Source organism: Microplitis mediator, chromosome 1, assembly GCF_029852145.1.
Source record: "Microplitis mediator isolate UGA2020A chromosome 1, iyMicMedi2.1, whole genome shotgun sequence".
NCBI classification, from domain to species: Eukaryota; Metazoa; Arthropoda; class Insecta; order Hymenoptera; family Braconidae; genus Microplitis; species Microplitis mediator.
The window spans coordinates 15,262,577-15,285,148 of record NC_079969.1 but is presented as its reverse complement, the minus strand read 5'-3'; the positions used below and the strand labels follow the sequence as shown (position 1 = coordinate 15,285,148).

General features: G+C 31.8%; 1 protein-coding gene across 5 annotated transcripts in view; it reads left to right on the top strand.

The window, feature by feature from the left end:
* LOC130678311 (cell adhesion molecule Dscam2) overlaps positions 1–19,449 on the top strand; it is a 235,765-nt gene extending 216,316 nt beyond the window's left edge. For 3 of the 5 annotated variants that reach the window (XM_057485477.1, XM_057485472.1, XM_057485473.1), the window contains 7 exons: positions 14,147–14,598; positions 14,697–15,272; positions 15,343–15,636; positions 15,792–16,003; positions 16,664–16,814; positions 16,921–17,023; positions 17,194–19,449. In XM_057485477.1, the coding sequence (XP_057341460.1) occupies positions 14,147–14,598; positions 14,697–15,272; positions 15,343–15,636; positions 15,792–16,003; positions 16,664–16,814; positions 16,921–17,023; positions 17,194–17,449 (2,044 nt within the window). In that variant the 3' untranslated portion in view covers positions 17,450–19,449. Of the gene's footprint in view, positions 1–14,146; positions 14,599–14,696; positions 15,273–15,342; positions 15,637–15,791; positions 16,004–16,663; positions 16,815–16,920; positions 17,024–17,107 lie in introns of all 5 variants that reach the window. The other 2 variants (XM_057485474.1, XM_057485475.1) reach the window with 2 other exon arrangements.
* The last annotated feature ends 3,123 nt before the right edge of the window (positions 19,450–22,572 follow it).

Genomic DNA, 22,572 nt, shown 5'->3' with positions numbered 1-22,572 from the left:
CGTCGACGAAAGAAACAGTAGAAAACGTTTTTTTGCAAATATCTTTGAAACGACTAAACCAATCATTCCCAAAATCAAATCAGCTCTAGAACTTGATAAAACACGTCGGATGCTGCCTCAACCATCAAAATCGGTTAATTCGTTCGCGAGATAACGTGGAAGAAAGAAATGCTAAAAAATGGTTTTTTATAAAACAATAGCATACAAAAGTATTTTCGAGCTCGAAGAGCTCGAAAATGTATTCACAATAATGTTTTCGAGCTCAAGGAGCGGGAAGTTTTAGGGCTGGCCCGCAGGGTTAACCGATAAACTGATTTTTTTTTTCCAAGTCCCATGTCAAAATATCATTGTACACATTGAAAAATCTTCGAGCTCGAAAATACGTTTGTATGCTGTTGTTTTCGAAAAAAAACGTTTTTCACCATTTTTTCTCCAACGATATCTCTCAAACAAATCAACCGATTGAGACGATTGAGTTAACAATCAACGCGATTTATCAAGTCCTTAAGTTGATCGAATTTTTAATTCGATTTTTCGAGTCGTTTTTGAGATATTTAAAAAAAAATTTTTTTTTTAATTCTTTCGACAACGGTTTCTCTTGAACGAATGAACCGATTTTGATGGTTGAAGTAGCATTCGACTCAGCTTATAAAGCTCTAGAGCCCAGTCCATTTTGGAATCAATCCATCGAGCACATTAAAAGTTATTAAAAAAAAAAACAGTTTTGAAAAAATTTTATTTTTGGAATATCTCTGAACGAGCCCTACCAATGAAGCTCAATTTTCTTACGGCTTCAAGATATTGACAAGTCGCGTCGAAATGACACCTTAAAATTCAAAATCGGTTCATCCGTTCAAAAGATACAGGTATTTACATACGTACGTACGTACAAACATAGGTGGAAATCACAGAGAAATCGGAATTTTTTCTCGAATTCCATGGTTTCTTTTTATTGTACTCACAAACCATTAATTTTACGACAAAATTGTACAGTACTTTTTTTGTAGAGAATTTGATTTCCTACAAAAAAAGTCAAGTAAGCCATTACCGCAGAGCTAGTAGTTTTCGAGATAAATCCAATCGAACATCTCAAAATTTGAAAAATTGCTGTTTTATCCAAGATTCTATTACTTTTTGATAAAATTGTGTCCGAAGAAATATATATAACATATCCTGGTTAATATATCATCAAAAATATGTCACGTAAAACAAAACTGTCTCTTACTTCATTTCCTCCGTCTTTTCTTTACTTAATCCAATCGCCTCTGTTCGACCATCGGAAGCTTTTTTAATTACTTTCTCTCTCAGTACAAAGATAATTGTTTCATACTTTTTATACTTACATATGAATGTGTAATATGTATTTTTCTATTTTGTTCTTCTACATTATTTGTGTTTTCAGCAATGAGTTTACCAAAAAGTACTAAAATCTTGGATAAAACAGCGATTTTTCAAATTTTGAGATATTTAATTGGATTTATCTCGAAAACTACTAGCTCTAGGGTAATGGCTTACATAACTTCTTTTGTAGGGTATCAAACTCTCTGGAAAAAAAAGTGCTGTACAATCTTGTCGTGAAGTTAATGGCTTGTAAGTAAAATAAAAGAAACCATGAAATTTGAGAAAAAATTGGCTTTAAGAAGGAAAATTTCAAATTCATTTAGCGAGTACTTGAAATTAAAATTAAGAGCTCATCTTCGGTGAGAATTTTTTTTTCAATGTGTACAATGATATTTTGACATGGGACTTGAAAAAAAAAATAGTCATCTCAAACGAAGCACCTAAATATATAAATATATATATATATATATATATTAGGCGCAAAAAAACCGACTATTTTTATTTTCCATCTCGCATGAAGATTTGTTGGTTTACGATGTTTTAAGAAGCCTCTCCACAAATCAGCTCGATAAAAAATTTTTAAGAGGTCGCTCACGAATTTTGAAAATATCAAAAATTATCGAAATTCGGATTTTTATTTAAAAATTTTTTTTTTTCTCGTGGCAGCAATAGTTTATATTTGTAAAATAATGACTATGCTGAACATTTCAGCCCAAAATTTAAATATTTAAACGGCACTCAAGAATTTTCTATGTTTCCGAGCGCAGTCTCTTGGACGTTTTTGAGCGACCCTTAAATATTAATAATAAAGCTTCTCGATTTTTTCACCATCAATTTGCATGACAATGAATGAAAGTATAACCCGAGAAACAGAAATAATAAGTTATTTAAATACTTTTTAATTTTTAATCCAATTTGTAGGTTTTTTCGCTTATTCAAAACTTACCAAATTTTATTGTTTAAGACTGTCCTGTATATTTTTGGTTATGCAAAAGTTATATTTAAGTGAAATGACAATAATTGAGTTATAAAAACTAATTCAAACTATTAGTTACATATTATCAGTTAATATTCGAAATTCTTGAGCGCCATTTAAATATTTAAATTTTGGGCTGAAATTTTCAGCATAGTCATGATTTCACAAATATAAACTATTGCTGCCACGAGAAAAAAAAAAAATTTTTAATAAAAATCCGAATTTCGATCATTATTGATATTTTCAAAATTCGTGAGCGTCCTCTTAAAAATTTTTTATCGAGCTGATTTGTGGAGAGGCTTCTTAAAACATCGTAAACCCACAAATTTTCATGCGAGATGGAAAAAAAAAGGCCATTCGGCAGCCGAAATGGAAGGTCTATTTTCCAATTAATCTATATAAAAAGTTTCATACATACATATCTTGTGATTCATGTTAGTGTATAGTCATGATATGAAATTAGGCTTGATTTCTAAGAGAGAGGGTAAAAAAAAGACAACGACTATTTCCGAGAGAGAACTTCAGATAGTTGATTTGACAAAATATTATATAGTCAATGTACCAAACTAACCTTCACGTAAACAAAGTATATAGAAAACTTACTTAATATGATCATAATTGTAATCGCTATTACGATGGCAAGACCAGTTATAATTATAGGACGTACAGGTACGTTTGAAACAACATAAGTGATAAAGGAAATCCTTTTAAAATATAAAATAGCTGTGAAATTTACAGGTTATTTTCTTCACATTAAAATACAACTGACGAAATTGAATTATAATGGGAAATGCTTAAGTTATGTGGAATAGGAAACCATATTCCCAACATTTTTAGATCTCATTAAAAATTTCAAGGCTATAAATTATTGGAAGAAATAGTCAAAACATAAAGCTTAAGGTCATAAATTAAAGATTATTAGACAAGCTTTCAGATACTTTTTACGGAAATTGACTATGAATGTTAGTTTTGAAGTTACATAAACTTTAGCAGTGATTAAAAACTGATTTTTACGAAAAATCATGAAAATTTCAAACAGCCATAATTTCAAAACTATTCGAACGATTCAGGGCATCTTTGAACTTGATCAAGGTAATCGCCTATAGAATAAGTGTAAAAAATTTCATTAAGATCCGATAAGAACTGTGGGTGCTATCGTAATGACAAGACCAGTGATAATCATAGGGATTAGAGGTACATTCGATACATCATAAATAATAAAAGAAATACTTTTAAAATAAAAAATAGCATAAGTTATGTGGATTGAAAACCATATTTTCAACATTTTTTGATTCCATTAAAATTTTCAAGGCTATCATATTATTGGAAGAAATGGTCAAAATGTAAAGTTTAAGGTCATAAATTAAAGCTCATTAGTCAAGCTTTAAATTACTTTTTACAGAAATGATCTATGAGTTTTAGTTTTAAAGTTATATGGACTTTAAAAGTGATTAAAAACTGATTTTTTCGAAAAATCGTTAAAATTTCAAACAGCCATAACTTTTAAACTAATTGACCGATTCAGCCCATCTTCGAACTTAACCGTGGTAATTACACATAAAATAAGTGTAGAAAATTTTATTAAGATCGGATAAGAATTGTAGACGCAATCGTGTCCTCAAAAGTCCGTTATATTACATAAATATATATATATATATATATATATATATATTTATATATATATATATATATATATATATTAGGGTGGCGCAAAAAAACCGACTATTTTTTTTTTTTCAATCTCGCATGAAAATTTGTTGGTTTACGATGTTTTAAGAAGCCTCTCCACAAATCAGCTCGATAAAAAATTTTTAAGAGGTCGCTCACGAATTTTGAAAATATCGAAAATGATCGAAATAAGGATTTTTATTTAAAAAATTTTTTTTTTCTCGTGGCAGCAATAGTTTATATTTGTAAAATCATGACTATGCTGAAAATTTCAGCCCAAAATATAAATATTTAAACGGCGCTCAAGAATTTCGAATATTTACTGATAATATGTAATTAATAGTTTGAATTAGTTTTTATAACTCAATTGTTGTCATTTCACTTAAATATAACTTTTGCATACCCAAAAATATACAGAACAGTCTTAAACAATGAAATTCGGTCAGTTTTGAATAAGCGAAAAAACCTACAAATTGGATTAAAAAATAAAAAAGTATGTAAATAACTTATTATTTCTATTTCTCGGGTTATATTTTCATTCATTGTCATGCAAATTGATGGTGAAAAAATCGAGAAGCTTTATTATTAATATTTAAGGGTCGCTCAAAAATGTCCAAGAGACTGCGCTCGGAAACATTCAAAATTCTTGAGCGCCGTTTAAATATTTAAATTTTGGGTTGAAATTTTCAGCATAGTCATGATTTTACAAATATAAACTATTGCTGCCACGAGAAAAAAAAAATTTTTTAAATAAAAATCCTAATTTCGATCATTTTCGATATTTTCAAAATTCGTGAGCGACCTCTTAAAAATTTTTTATCGAGCTGATTTGTGGAGAGGCTTCTTAAAACATCGTAAACCAACAAATTTTCATGCGAGATTGAAATAAAAAAAATAGTCGGTTTTTTTGCGCCACCCTAATATATATACATAAATATATAAATTTTTTAACGGATGGTATTTTTGAACTCTACTCAACTAATTATGATAGTTTATGACGAAATTCCTTGAAAAATCGACCATGAGGACAAATACAATAGCTAGATTTTAAAAAAAATTTACCTAAAAATAGTCGGTTTTTGGCGCCACCCTAATATATTGTAGTGGTTGGTATCTTAAATTAATATCACTTATACACTACAATGATAACACACTTATATTAGAAACAATAACACCACAATTAACAGCAGTAAAAGAAAGCAAGAGCAATATATAGTTTATTGAAATACAATGTTTGCTGATTAACTGTCAATATAAGACTGACTGACTTTAATCGCGCATCTATAAAACAAGAGAAGAAGGCATTTGTTTTCTAGCTATTCAAATATTTAAAAGATAAGTTTCACATTTGTTACACTACCCCCTTCTCAATAAAATTATCGTCCCGATAAAATTTGTGTTGGAAGAATCGAACTTAATTGAAATTAAAACCATTTACAATCTTTGTTCGATTCCGCTATGGTCCCAACACACCCTATCTATCACCCTACAGGGAAAAAAACACCATTGCCAAAAAACAACCCTGTAGGCTAACGCAAAGATAATAAAAAAATAAAAAAAATAGTCTATAGTTTAATTGAGCTAAGAATTGATAATAAAAAAATAAAATATTCTGCTAAGAAGTGAATTGGTATGCGTGACTCTATTTTTCTATTCACGAATCAAAAATAAATAAAATTTAAAATGTAACCCTCCTCTTGATTGAATGGACCTTCAATGGGAATGGGATCAGGTACGGGATGGGAACAGGAACTCCTTCCTCTCCTCCTTGAAGGACTAGGAATGGACTCCTTCTCTCCTTCCCCAATGAAATTGGAAATATTATCTGCACATAGTAAACAAACAAAACGAGTATCTCCAACATTTATTAAATTTTATTGCTAAACATATTTTATCGTTACATCCTATTATTTATTAATTGTTAATTATAAACTTTCATAATCGTGATTAATTTAATGATTTCGATCTTATATGCTCAATGTTCTACCGTTTGATCCATTCAGTTCATATACCGATATGTTATCTATAGCTAACATATCAATGACACTGAATAACACACGTTGCAACGAATTTCATTTTTCTTCCTAAAAGCTCCTCGGAAACTCTCCAGGGCATCCACCTATCTCCCAGAAGTCGTGCACTACTTAAGGAAGATGTCGACTATGTCAACTCCGGATGGATCCCAAAGCTCCAGTCAGGTTGCTCTTAGCCATTGATAAGTCCTCAGAATCAAACTTTTAATCCTTGTTGAGCTCACTCAGATCAAAAGAAATATCCAGTCTCCGATCAATGACTGAGGAATCTCAGGAACCCCACAACGATCAATCGTTCAGGGCCCACGGCCAGACTTCCCTTCAGCTAATATAATCAAACCCAGAACATTTCAGTCCTTATAGAATCCCGGGAATCCCTCGAACAACGTTACCACTGAGATCGTTCAGAGCTCTCAGCCAGACTTCTTTCAGTATCTCGGGAACTCTTCAACAACGTCTACAGTGTGGCTATTCAGGGTCCACTGCCAGATTTCTCCTAAGGACTATACCAGTCTTTAGCAGTCGTTCAGACATCTTCAATTCTATCAGTTTGCAAGATATCCTAGACTTACTAATTGACTACGGAATCCCGGGAACCCTTTACAACGTCTACACTGAAATCGTTCAGGGTCCCAGCCGAACTTCTCTTTTATTTCTTCTTATTGATCACAATACGGCGCAAGACGATTTACATGTACGATTTTATATTTCCCGTTGGGAATTTTTCTGATTCTATAAAGTACATTATTTAGCCTATTTCCAATTTCATAAGGACCCTCCCAATCGCATTGAAGTTTCGGAGATTTTCCTTTGACTCTATGGGGGAAATAGAGCCAAACTAATTCTTTTTCCTTGAAAGTTAACATATTCATTTTTAAATCAAAATTTGATTTCGCTTTGTTTGATTTAATTTCAAATTTATTTCTTGTAATGTTGTGAATAGAATTCATTTTCTCTTTCAATTGACTCACGAAATCAGACAGTGACTCAGATTCCCTCGAATTCTCCAGGTTTATCGGAGAACCTCGAAGAAGATCTAAAGGAATTCTGAGTTCACGTCCCATCATGAGCATTGCCGGAGAAAATTCTGTAGTTTCATGTTTAGAAGAGCGATAAGCTAAGAGGAAAAGTGGTAACCATTTATCCCAATCTTTTTGATTTTTCGAGATAAATTTTGAGAGGTATTGAAGAATTGTCCTATTCAATCTTTCAACCAAACCGTTTGATTGAGGGTGCAAAGGAGTTGTTCGAGTTTTCATTATTCCCAAGTATTCTATCAATTCTTTAAAAATTAAAGATTCAAATTCTCTACCTTGATCTGAATGAATTTCTAAAGGAAGACCATGACGACAAATAATATGACAAACTAATGCTTCAACAATTATGGATGTTTGGTGATTTGGAAGAGGAATCGCTTCTGGCCATCTAGTGAAATAATCTGTGACGACTAAAATAAAACGATTTCCCGAAGAAGATTTGGTAATTGGACCGAGAATGTCAATTGCAATTCTTTCAAATGGTGAGCCTACGTTATAAATCTGATATTCTGCTTTAGTTTTACGATGAGGACCTTATTTCGAGAAACAGACTTTACAATTTTTATACCATAACTCAACGTCCTGTTTACAAGTTGCCCAATAGAATCTTTGACGAATTTTGTCAAGGGTCTTATTGATTCCAAAATGTCCACCAGATGAAGAGTTATGTGCTTCATGAAGAATATCGTTAATTTTACTTTTTGGAACAATAATTTGCCAAACAATTTTTGAGAGGTTTGGAGATTCCCACTTTTTATAAAGTATATCTTTTTTTAACTCTAAAGAATCCCAATAGAGTAGATAAACTTTAAAGGTGGAGTTAAGATGAGAAATAGACTGCCAATCTGGTACAAGATTTTTTTTCTTAAAATCAATGACAACTTTCAATAATTCGTCTTCGTTCTGGAGTTTGTTCCAATTGATAGGATCTGCAATATCTAAATTTATTTGTTGGATATAGAGACAATCTTCTGAAATGTTCGAATTTAATTTTTGACATTTTTTACAATCACAAGGACGACGAGACAATGCATCAGCGTTTTGATGATTTTTACCAGGGCGATGAATAATCTCAAAATCATATTGAAATAGAATCTCTAACCAACGAGCCATTTGACCTTCAGGGTTTTTAAAAGATAATAACCATTTTAGTGCGGCATGATCTGTTCTAATAATGAATTTTCCCCCTATCAAATAATGACGAAAATGTTCAATTGATTTTACAACAGCTAATAATTCTTTCCTAGTTACACAATAGTTTCTTTCCGCTTTGTTTAATAATTTGTTATAATAAGCTACTACTTTTTTAACTTCTTGTTCTTTACCATCAGGAGTTTTAATTTGATGAACTTGAGACAAAACTGCACCTAATTGGAAATAGGAAGCGTCAGTATCTAGAATGAAAGGAAGATTCGGATCTAGAGGTGTTAGAACAGGGGCAGTACTTAAAGCTTTCTTTAAGTTTTCAAAGGCTTGATGAGCTTTATCATCCCAAATAAATTGTATTTTCTCCTCGGTTAATTTATGAAGATCCTTAGCGATTAGGGAAAAATTTTTTATAAATCTCCTATATTACGAGCAGAGTCCTAAGAAACCTCGAAGATCGGTTTTATTTTTTGGAATAGGCCAATTGGTGATTGATTCAACTTTCTTTGGGTCGCATTCGATTTTATTTCCGGAAATTACATGACCTAAAAATGGAACTTCGTGCTGGAAGAATACACATTTCTTAGTATTGATCTTTAGGCCTGCTTGAAGGAGTCTATCAAATATGATTTCTAAATGTTCGAGGTGTTCTGAAAATGTTTTACTACGAATGAGGATGTCATCAATATAAACTTCACAAATTTTTCCTATTAATCCTTCTAAAACAATATTCATTAATTCGATGAAAGTAGCTGGGGCATTACATAACCTGAACGGAAGAACTAAAAATTCCCAAAGTTGACCACCTATGCAAAATGCTGTCTTTTCTCTATCTTTCTCATTCATACGCATCTGCCAGTATCCGCTTTTAAAATCGACGACTGAAATCCAAACCGTACCTACTATAGAGTCGATAATTTCTAATTGATTAGTAATTGGAGTAGCCTTTTTCTTTGTCACGGAATTTAATTGTCGATAATCTACGCAAAATCTAAGAGTTTCATCCATTTTCTTTTTAAATACGACTGGGGATGCCCATGGACTAGAACTAGGTTGAATAACACCCTGACTTTTCATGTCTTTTAATAATTCGAAAGCTTCTTTCCTGTAATGTCATGGAATACGCCTAGGTGATTGTTTAATGGGTTGAGCATTTCCTGTGTAAATATCATGTTCAATATAATTACAGACGCCAATGTCATTTTTATTTTTTGCAAAGATACTTTGATATTTTATTAAAAATTTATTAAATTTTTCTTTTTATGAATCGTTTAAATTTTTAATTGATGAATCGTAAACTTCTTTTAAAAATTCTGGTAATAATAAATTTGTTTTAGTTTTTAATTGATTTACATAAATCTTTTTGCTATTGTTAAATTTTTCATTTAAAAGTTTATTGAAATCTTTCATCAATTTTGATTTTTTTAGAAAGTCTTTACCCAGTCAACAATCCTCTCTAATTTCCGCAAAAACAATATCTAAATCGATGGAGAAATTCGAAATTTTAATCTGACTTTTATGAATAAATTTATATGGAAACTCTTCATTAGATGCTGTATAAATTTTATAAGGTTTATAATTATTATTTTTTAGATTATTGAATAAATTAACATTAGCAATAGTAATGTCAGCCGCAGTATCAATATTCATTTCACAAGGAATATTATTAATAGTTTCGTGTAATTTTAAATTTACATCCGAATCTAAATTATCTAATTTAATTTTTCTAATAGAATAGGTTGATTCGTCCCCGGTCAAATCAACCCCATTTAGTTTCCCTGGCGCTGGTTACTTGTATTATTTTGATTAAATCTAAGCTTCTTAATTTGTTGAAAATTTTGTTGATTGTTAGTTTGTGGTTTTCTACAATCCTTCATAACACGACCTTGTTGATTACAATTCCAGCATTTACGAATATTATTATCAAATTCTAGTTTTCTTTGTAAATTAGTTTTATAATTATCTAATTGTTTAAAATTATTATTTGGATGAATTTTATTTCTTTCCTCACTGTCAATTAATTTTGAAATTGATTCTAATTCTAAAGCTCTTTCTAAAGCTTTATTTAACGTAAAAATTTTTTCGGATCTTAAAGTATATGGTAATTTTTTGTCTGGTAACCCACTAATAAATTGTTGAGAAGATTGACGTTCAATCATATCATCCGTTAGATCGGGATACGCGAGGCGAGAGAGTTTGTCTATTGTTTCAGCGAAGCTGTCAAGAGACTCATTAAATTTTTGTTTTTTATTTTGTAATTCATTTAAGTAAATATAAGAAAATTTTCTTTCTTCGAATCGCGATATTAAAATTTCTTTAATTTTGTCGTAATTTTTTAATTCATCCGACGATAATTTTTCTAAAATTGTTTGAGCTTTTCCTCTCAATGAAGCTCCTAAGTATGACGCTTTAATTTGTTCTGTCCATCCATTGTGATTTGAAACGATTTCGAAATGTTTTAGATATCTATCAGCAGACACAGAAGCATCAAATGTGTCTGGTTTAATTGAATCAATCGGTCTAAAAACAAATGATGGGTTTGATGTCGCGATTATTTTTGGTTTGTTTTTATCAAATTTTTCGCCCGATTTATTTTCTAAATTTTTATTTATTTCCGCGTCAACATTAATGTTCCGACGAGGAACCGCATCAAATGTTGTGTCGCGACTACTATTATTATTATTGTTATTATTAGTAGTAAGGGGTACATCACCGGATTTGTTTCCTTTTGATATATCTTCTAATTTATCCGTGATCCTGTTGAGGAAACCTTCCATCCTGGAGAATTTGGATTCCAGGCTGTCGAACCTCTTCTCATCCTCCTCTCTCTTCTTTTTATCTTCATTCTTCTTCTCTAAATAACATGTAATTTGCTCGCGGAAATCTTCCAGTTTGTTGTCAAGCTCGCTCCGCAATTTATTGTCCCGAGCGTCTTCGATGATATCCGAGACATCATCGGAAATTGTTCGTCTTGTTTGCCGCGGCATAATTATTAATATTTTTTTTTTTTTTAAATATGTCACTTCACTCACTCAGGCATTTCTGACACCAAATTGTAGTGGTTGGTATCTTAAATTAATATCACTTATACACTACAATGATAACACACTTATATTAGAAATAATAACACCACAATTAACAGCAGTAAAAGAAAGCAAGAGCAATATATAGTTCATTGAGATACAATGTTTGCTGTTTAACTGTCAATATAAGCCTGACTGACGTTAATCGCGCATCTATAAAACAAGAGAAGAAGGCATTTGTTTTCTAGCTATTCAAATATTTAAAAGATCAGTTTCACATTCGTTACAATATATATATATATATATATATATATATATATATATATATATATACGCTTGTCTATATTAGGGTGTGTCAAAATAAAATGATGTTTTTTTTTTTAAGGTCTCATAGTCTCAAAAGTTTCTTTGGGACAAAAAAAAAGTTCTAAAAAATCAGCTCGATATCTCGAAAATTGAGCTGGCGGTTTACAAGTTCATTTTCCCATTTAAAATACATGTAAAAAATTTTTTTTTTAGTTTTTCGAGGAAAAATCAAAGAAAAAAATTTTTATTCCAATTTTGAATTTCACACTCTTATAGAAAATTAAATTCCCTACACAAATGTCATGAATTGTCATGCTCGTAACTACAATATCAAAAAAGTTACAAGCTCCCAAAGTTCAAAAAAAAGTTTTTTTTTTTAGGTATAATTATTGTTCTTACTTTTTTGTTATTGATTGGTGGTATTTTTTTCTTCTAATTTTAATTTTCAATCTTCTATATATAGCTATTTTTATGCAAGAAATATTTAAAAAATAATTTAAAACTGTGACGATTAACTTTTTTTGTGTATTGGTGTCAATCACTCGATAAAATAGATTTTTTTATCATAATAATGTTCTGTAGCGGTTAAATGAGTAACTAAAACGTTTTAAATTTGAAAATTTTATTGAAGATGTTATATAGAAGATTGAAAATTAAAATTAGAAGAAAAAAATATCACCAATTAATAACAAGAAAGTAAAAATAATAATTATACATAAAAGAAATAGTATATTACACAGCTAGGGAAGTAAAGTAAGAAATGTCTCAGATCACATGTAATTGTTGGCCGAGGCGAAGCCGAGGTCAACAAACATGTGATCTGAGGCTTTCTTATTTACTTCCCGAGGAGTGTATACTATTTTTCTCCTCGACGGAGGCGGAAAGCGGCAACTTCGTTTTGCACAGCGGGACGAAAGTTGACGCTTTCCGCCCGGAGGTGAGAAAAATTATTTTTTTTTTTAACTTTGGGGGTTGTAACTTTTTTTATATTGTAGTTACGAACATGACTATTCAAGACATTTTTGTAAGGAATTCAATTTCCTATAAAAAAGGTGAGAAATTCAAAATTGAAAAAAAATTTTTTTCTTTGATTTTTCCTCGAAAAACTAAAAAAAAAAATTTTTACATGTATTTTAAATGGGAAAATGAACTTGTAAACCGCCAGCCCAATTTTCGAGATATCGAGCTGATTTTTTAGGAGAATTTTTTTTAGGTCCCAAAGAAGCTTTTGAGACTATGAGACCTTAAAAAAAAAAAAAACATTTTTTTTGACACACCCTAGTCTATATATATATATATATTGTAACGGGTTTTTCACCACCGGGGATCTACCGGAGTGAAATTCGAATACACTTACGATTTTTGGCAACCTTGTTCAATATTATTAAAGTTGGGCGCCAGGTGATTTTATAATCACCAAATAAACAATTATCAAAAATGTCAAGTCAGGGTGGCGGATCGGGGAAAGGTCAGGCACTTAAGATTACGATAAATAATTGATCAGAATTAAACAAAATAATTAGTCGTATATTAAACACAAAATAATAAATTGATCGGTATCACAATTAAAATTATCGGTTACAAAAAAAATTATAAATGCCGTTGTCGGCTTGACTCGATATAAACAAAACAAATTGATCGTAGTTGATCGGAAAACAAATCAGTTCATTGCTCAAAAAATACACAGTCGGTTGACGAAAGTAAAATAAAACTTATTTTATTTTTCACACAAAATACTTGACGAATGACGTCAGAGTATTGTAAACGTAAGACTCGACTGCAGTACGACTGAGACACGGATAATCCGTAATTCTCAGAATTGCTCGATAGAAATAAAATAAAATATAAAATAATATTTTATTTCGGTGACACGTTTAATTGCACGATCATATAATTTTTACGCGTAATTAATTATTTAATTAATTATTATTACGTACGCACGGCACTTATTTATTAATTATTGCACTCGTACACTTTGTTCAGATTCGGGCCGAGCTTCGGCTTGTTCACTTGTTCAAGAACTCGGTTATTAAGGGTCGAAATTAATTGTCGCGATTTATTGTTTCTTGATCAAACTCGGATTGATCTTCAGTCGTAATTCAAATTGTTCGTACGCCGAAATCGGAAATTGTTCAGAGTCGAATTGTTCAAAAATAAAACAAACGTGGCCGTTCAGTACGACGTCTATCCCGGATCTCTCGTTTCAATCCATGCGTCGAGTCGATGGCTTGGTCAAAGTCGGAATCTTTGCTCATAGGTGTCACCAAAAGTTGCTCACCGGATAACTATTTATTTTATTCAAATAATTTCAAACCTCGGGTCGATGTCGAATTTTTTCTCATGTTACAATATATATATATATATATATAGACAAGCGTATAGAGTGAAGCCCGCAGTGAAAGTATCTAACAACAGTTAGAGCATAAAACGTAATCAACTGTTAAAAAAAACTGAAAACTCCCTATTCGTTAACCAATTTAAATTTTTCAGTCGAAAGTTAAGAATAAATAAAATTTTATTGAAATATTGTACAGGCAAAAATAAAGTTAACTCCACTTATACATTTTTAATAATTTCGGTTTTTGTATTGATTTCTGTTTTTAATATATTTATTAGAATTATGGATGGTCGCGAAGAATTAAATCATGGAAAAAGAGTGTTGCCTGCAACAAATACATTCTTCGAAGTAACAGGTCTACAACAAAGAGTTGAATATCAATTTTGGGTCACAGCTAGTACTCGTATAGGAGAAGGACAAAGCTCCACAGTTGCAGCGGCTATGCCAAAAAACCATGTCGTTGCAAAAATAACTTCATTTGGGAGTCATATTATAAGACCATGGCATGGTTCAGTAACAATGGCTTGTCATGCAGTCGGTGATCCTTCTCGACAATGGTTTAAAAGTCTTGTAGAAGAAATACATACTGATTCTACAAAAAGTATACAAATTTTACCGTCTGGAGAGCTTATCTTGTCTAATATCCAAGTTCAAGATGCTGGAAATTATACTTGTCAAGTCGAAAATGCACTAGGAAGTGATCGACTTCATTACGGTCTGACTGTGCAAGGTGTGATTTTTCTTTTTTTTATTTTATTATTTATAAATAGTAAAACTTATATTGATGTTTATAATTTGTATATTTTTGTAATTTTTAATCTTGATTAGTTCCACCAAGTGCTCCTGTTTTATATGTAACAAGTTCAACTTCAAGCAGTGTTCTCCTTCACTGGAAGCCTGGATATAATGGTGGTTCACCATTAACTGGATATACTCTTCACTATCGCACAACTCATGGAAATCTTGATGAGTTACAATTATCTCGACGAGCAACTAATCATGAACTAAAAGGACTTCTTTGTGGCAATATGTACCATCTTTATCTTACGTCTCATAATAAAATTGGCAGCAGTCAACCATCTCCAGTTCTTTCAGTTCGAACACAAGGTCAAGCACCTGGTATTCCACCAGCCGCGGCATTTTTGGCACCAAATTCAACTTCTCTATCGCTCCGTCTTCATACCTGGCCTGATAATGGCTGTCCAATCACTCATTTTGTTATTCAGTATCGTCCAGTAAATGAATTTCATTGGACATTAGTTTCTAATAATATCCAAACGCAGCGAAGATTTATTGTTACTAATTTATCGCCAAGTACTGTTTATCAATTAAAAGTTGAAGCTTATAATGTTGCTGGAAGTAACCAAGCCGAATTTAATTTTGTAACATTTACTAAAGACGGTGGTAAGACATTTATTATATAAATTTATATGATTGGGTAATACACAAAAACTGATAAACGTAAAATTTACAGAAGCGCCGCCACCAGAACTATCTGAACGAGGTATCACGTCTTCTCTGCCATTTTATATTGATATTAGGGTAATGTTGCCAATAATTGTAGCGGCTTTTGCATTACTGGCAGTTTGTGTAGTAGTTGGTGTGAAGTGGAAAACAAAACAGTTGAGAGATCGGCAGCAGCGGCCGATGAAAGAGAGTCAAGAGAATCAGCAAAACGCAGAAACTCAGAGAGAACGGTATTATGCAACAATCCACAAGGTTGCACTTCAACAGGCTACTAATACCGGGGCAACAGATAAGATTCCAGGTGAACCTTTAGTGAATTGTATCTCAAAAAAGTTATTTATCCATTTATAAAGAAAATAATATTATTACTGGTTCCACTAGAATATGTGGAATTTATAATGACAAATTAATGATGACGTGATTTGAAAGGTAGGCAATGCCTCTGATGGGTTACAGAGACAGCGGAGGACATCTCGCCGTACGCTACGTTCCAGCTTTCGGAAGGGGGCGGGGGAAGCCTGGCAGGACTAGGTGGTTTGGGAGGTCTGGGCGCCGCGACGGAAGTATCAGGAGCCAGTCTTCATCCCAACAATACACTTCTTCACAGCTTTATGTATCACGAGCATGCGATGACGGAGGGTTGCGCGAGTCCGCCACCACCAGCAACGGTGAAAATTTTTTTATTTAACCAAAAGCCTTCCAACTAAAATTGATCCTTATTGTCAGATTTAAATCAATTACCTGTAACAACATTTAGCGGAAATTATATAAAAATCTATCTGTAACGATTTTGTAATGTCATATTTTTATATACTCGATCAGACGCAACAAAATTATACATAATCTTTACTCAATAAAATACTCAATACGCAAGTCAAACAAAATCGGACTACGTTACACTTCGCCCACTGATCACCTCTCTCATCTCCTTCAGATCCTGACGGGCGCCAGCCGACTTTTATTTTCCCGGTATCGGCAACCAGTTTAATCGTACACGTAGATTAAAACCTAGAAACCTAAATCATTTGGAGATGAGAGACATGAACAGTGGTAGCGGCATGTCCTGGTGCGCTCAGTATGCTAGGTTGTGAAGAGAGGGTCGAGGTTCTTATTTTGTGAACATTATTCTCGAAATTCATTCTTTGTAGAGTCATTTATAATTATAACCAATCAAAGACGTGCTTTCAAACTATGAAATGCAAAAAAAGAAATTACATTTGACAGAGAAAGTTTGATCTAGTCACCGTTTTGCACGATGTACTATTATCATTTTTTTTTTTTAATATAAAAGCTTTCTTTCATTATATTATGTTCATGTACTTTACTAGAGTATGAAGAGTGTGTCATCGCGACGGCGTCAACAGCGGAAGCAACATACGCCAGGAGACGACAGTGACGAGAGCGAATCCGACCCGGATCAGTTGTCACGTTCCAGAACGGAATCGTCCAATCAACTGGATGCCGGCAAACTCAAGCACAGTATGTTATTATTATTATTATTATTATTATTATTATTATTATTATTATTATTATTATTATTATTATTATTATTATACTATATATTTTACTTATTGTAATGTATTAGTCCGAGCAGTTTCGGATTTCATTTACCACGGTACATCGAGCACGTCGTCGGATATTTCACCAATGTGCGAACAGAAATCATTGCCTAGACGAGGACGGTCCAGGTAAGATTAACTTTATTCATGAAAAAATTAAAACAAAATCATTATATAAAATGCTTCTCATTAAAATTGCTTCGTGGAGTGCAGTGAGCACAAGAAATATCAGTTTCCATATTAAACTCGAAAAAACACAATTGTAAATTCTAAATACTCGTAATTGGCTGTCTCTCAAGATGGCACGTTCCCAGCAGGAGTTCTCTACGAATGCTGTTGCCGCCAATGTCTGTAGCCGAGACAGCGTTCGTGAGTAGTCAAGGGTCTGCTGTTCAGAGAAACGGAAACGGAGAGAGAAGTGATCGACCAGAACTTAGTGAGGCTGAATGCGATATTGATTCACTAAAGAAGCCTAAGCTTGGATTAAGAAGCTCTCTCTGGTCAAGACCAAGCACTCAAAATAATCCATCCTCTGACTATTCAATCGCCGTCTGAATTTCTTTGTATTTTATTAAATATCTATCAGCCAACCATTTATGACATTTACAAATAATTTTATAATATTCGTCATGGCTGTTTATTATTTAAAAACATACTTTCATCGAAAGTATTTTTGAGACTAGTGATAGACTGAAGATGTTGACCATTCACTAGTAAACTACAAACTGCCACAATTTATGATCCATGTCTTCCTTTGTATATTTTGGATTCATAAGGCCAACTATCCTACATTCTCACTGCCAGTCCATCGAATATACGGCTTTTTTTATAATGTATAAAGCTATTTCTACTAATTGCTAAAAATTATATTATTTCATTTTATAGACATTTATTGAAAAATAAACAGCCACGATGAAAAGTATGAATGGATAAATGTTTGACTGTTTCTAAATTAATGATAAGTGAATTAGTTTAAAAATATTATATGTGGGAAAACTGATTTGTGCCAAATGACAATTTGCTCAGCCCGTTTACGATTATTTTCATAAATGGGCGACCCATTCGAGACCAAAGACTTATTCCAAATATTCGTACGAATGGTGCAGCATTTAATAATTAAAAAATTTCTAAAAAAGCCTATCAAGTAGTAATTCAAAGAATTGAGTTTTTATAAAAAAAAAAAAAATATTTATCTATAATAAGGTTCAAACAATAAATGTAAAAAAAAGCATATTAATATGTAGGTATACAATAAAACCAACGTGATTCGATAGGCATTGATTGTTATTATTTATAATAATGAACTGACAATGTTACTTTATTATATTGTAAGATTTAAATTGTGTTTTAGAATATATTTTCTTTAGTTAAAGTCCGTTACCTATACAAGACTTAAAATGAAAAATAATAATAAGCGCAAGAAACAATGTCGATCGCGACTGGATAATTAATTGTGAAATTATTAAAAACTAATTCATGTTCGTCGAATTTAGTAAATAATAAAAGAATGATGACATAGCCTGATATCTGAGGAGGAAAATATAATAAAGAGGAAAATATAATAAAGAACTTTTTACTGTAAAGTAAATTTAAGTTAAAGAAATGTGTATATAAAAAAATGTACGTCAATCAAACGAAATTCAATTTAAATTTATTATAAATCGTTCTATTGGGGTGTTCAGATCATAGAAATAAATCTTTTGTACAGGTTTTCTTAATGCGCACTGTTAAACAATCTTTTTTCTATGTCTCATAAGAAGCATATCTTTTATTTATTAAGGCGGTTTTGGTATCAATTCATTATAAATAAATTAAAATCATCAATGATTAATATACAAAGGGCTACTAATCAAATGAAGACAGAATTAAAATGTACAATCGAAATGTAAAAGAAATTTATTCACGAGAAACAATTATACTTGCCCTTTAACAGTGGAAAAAACTTGTTTTGATTCACTCTTTTCGTCTAAGAGTGAGTAGTCATTACTTTTATTCAGAGTAGTGTGTCTGAAGATAAGGAGAACTTTGTTGTTTTCAAGACCGTCCTTGAGTACTATGTTACAATAGCTCATATATAATTGAAAATTTAATTATATAGAAACGAGAAAGTCGATCATTAAATTATGAGGATTTTTTGAAACTTTAAATACATTGATTCAATACTTACACTAGTAATTAAAATTTTTTATTTCTTTCATGAAAATTTTCATATGTAATAACTATGGACTAAGTTGTAACCAAAAATATTACACTTTTTACAATTATGTTTACTATAAGTCAAACAAGTAGTGAAAAAAGACTTTTTTCATGATCACAGATAACATTAAAAATTGATCGTGAGTATTTAATAGTATGATTATAATTATTGGATAACACATACACAAAATCCTACTCATTTTAGTTAATCCCACTTCCACACGGTTTCACCGATTTCCACTGTTAATGGGTTAATAGTACAGTAAATATGGTCGACTTAAAATGATTATAAAGTATATACTAAAAAAATTGTTTTAAATCATTGTGTCGATCGTAGAATCGATTAAATAAAATGATACGGTATTAAACAATCCATCTAAAATTTTTTATCGATCCTTACAGTATATACTTCCTAAATAACATCTCAGCTTTGTCTAAAATGTATAAATTATAGTGGCATTTTCAAACACATATTTTTTTCAGGAGTTTATGACAAAAAATAAATTTTTTATTTGTGATCCGAGGAGGACTTCCTTGGCAACAATCTCTAGTTAGTGAACTGAGCAACCAGGATCCTCGTGGATTGTTCGGATAATTCGGCGTAATTGGGAATTTTTTTCCCCCTCGTTTCTTTTTTGGCATAAACTCAGGATGATGCATAGGGATTACCTGTTCAGCCATTAACAGCCCTCAGGTAGAGTACTAGGTCGCTGGTGTCAGCATTCCCAGTAGCAAGGCAAGAGGTGAGGACCGCCAGTATCAGCGTTCCCCAATATAAAGGTGGTTTTAATGATAATTACTACGTATGTGGTAATGACAGCTTTCATTGCTCAAAAACACGAACGAAGAGGCAGGACCAAGTCAACGAAGGTTTGATCAGAGTCCTCGACTCTCTTAGATCTCACGATTGAACGACTTAATGCTGTTCATCGTTGGTATTATACATCAATCAAAATGTTAATGTTGCATCTCAGGTTGCCTATGAGAGAATCGTCGTGGCCCGCGTCTCATGCATCGTCATCTGTTAAGATTATCAGTGAGCTACGGCGAATCTCTTGTCACCAGAGATTTCCGTTACATTGTTGGCGGTAAAAGAAAAAACGCGTCGATTGCCACCTCAACCGTCTCAATCGGCCGATTCGATTGCGAGATCGTTGGAGAAAAAATAGTAAAAAACGTTTTTTTTTCGAAAACAACGGCATACAAAAGAATTTTAGAGCTCGAAGAGCTTGAAAATGTATTCACAACAATGTTTTCGAGCTCAAGGAGCTCGAAAATAGCGGGGAGTTTTAGGGCTGACCCGCAGGGTCAACCGATAGACCGATTATTTTTTTTCGAGAACATTCGTTTGAACATTGAACAAAGGAAAAAAAAAAATTTTCAAAAAAACGAGACCAAACAAGAATTTTTTTACAATTTCTTTCTTTACGTTTTATTCGGGGGGTCATTTTTTTTTCGTTTTTCGGAAAAAATTTTTTTTTCCTCTTTATCTTACACGTACTGAATAACTAACGCAAAAAAGAAAAAAAATCCAAAAAAAATTAATTTTTTCATTTTGGTAATAATTAGACACATTCAGGAACAAAACATGTTCCTTTAATTGTTTTGTAAAACTTTGAGCAATCGGTCTGGACGAACGGTTCAATGCATCAATCTGAAAATTTCCAGGGTTTTCAGGGGTACATTAAGCTGTAAAATTACCTGGTAACATTATTTTTTTAATCAATATTTGCAGAGTAGCGATGAGTTGACTAAAAAACCAGAAAGTGGCCATTACGTGGGTTTTTCAAATGGATATCAAGGATGAAAAAAAATTTTTTTTTGAAAAAATCGATAATGGAGCTTGTAGGGAATTTATTCAAGTTTATTAAACTGCTCTTTAAATTACTGTGTGACCATTATTTGCTGAGATATCAACAATCAAAGACAAAAGGATCCTTTTTCATTTGAAGGCTGATATCTCAGCAGAAAATTGTCGTACAGAGAAACAAAAAAAAGCAAATTGTAGCTGAATAAATTTCCTAAACGAGCCATAAATTCGTTTTTTGGAAAAAATTTTTCCCGGCCCCGTAGACCTAAAAAACAAAACCAAAAAATTTAGAAAAATTTTGTCGCAACCTTTTTCTCATGATTCCGCAAAAACAGTGGCTCAAAAAAATATTTTGCTGAAAGATCTTTAAACTAGAGATTTCAAGCTTCAATTTGCTTTTTTAATTTTTTCGATACGATCATTTTTCACGAAAATACAGCCTTCCAAAAATCACTAAAAAATTTATAAAATTTTCTTGTTCCTTTAATTTTTTGGATAAGTGTATATAACTTATCATATCAGTGTAATTTAAGTGCAATTGGTGTGGAAAACCGATGATTCATAGTTAATACAAATATTGATAACAGTTTGGGGAATTTTGTTAATTTAATTCCATTGGTAAAGTCATTCGATAATGAATAGCGATAACAAATCAATAGAAAAAATGATCATTAGGGCCAAGATCGTTTGCTGATGTAAGCACTCAAAAAATTCGGCTTGTGTAGCAATTCTGGTTGTGTTACATGAGATGAAATCGTGGCGTTGATAATAATAATGATAGCGATTAGTTTGAGTATATATACGACAGAAATTTCGTTAGAAGAAATATTAAGCATTAAAACAGTCAACAATTAATTTTTTTTCCTGGGTGATATAAAAAACAGTTGATAAAATGTCTCTGAAATATTTGTTTATTTTTTTCTTCTTGATCACGATCGCCGAAATGAGGGTAAGGACAATAATTTTTACGATTGATAATATTGTGAAAATAGTATATTATGCACCTAAGGTGGAAAGTAAGGCACTCATATCCGCAGTGATACACAGGCAGATTGGGACGTCCTATTTTAATCCCTTGGTGCGTAATATACTATTATTTATGACTAAACTTCGAGATGAAAATTTGTCAATTCGAAATAAAACTCAAAACGAATTTTTTTTTTTACTAGCCCTCACGGCATCCCGTAAGAAAAAATATATATGCGGATATGCCGGAAAAATAGCATACATATAGGGTAGAGGTATCATTTGTAGCCACTGCACAATTTTTGGACATTAAATATTTTATTTTAATTAATGAAAAAGAGTAAAATAAAATTTCTATTCTACTAGCCGGACAAAAATATCTCTAGACATATTTAAAACATTAATTATCCTATTGATTATTTTACGAATTAATTTATTCAAATTTTTCCACCCGAGTGGATTCAAATTCCGATTTTTATCGTAGTTTACCGTAAAAATGATATTTTACCGTGAAGTACGGCCAAGTACGCAAATTTATGATATAAATTTGCGACAATCCTTTGGTATTTTACGGTGACATTGTTGTATTTCACCGTTAATGTGCAGAACTACTGCAAAGTTGCGGCATTTTACCATAAAGCAAATGTAATATGCCTTATTCTAGCATAATTTGCCGCGAGCTACTGTAAAATACGGCCGATTTGCA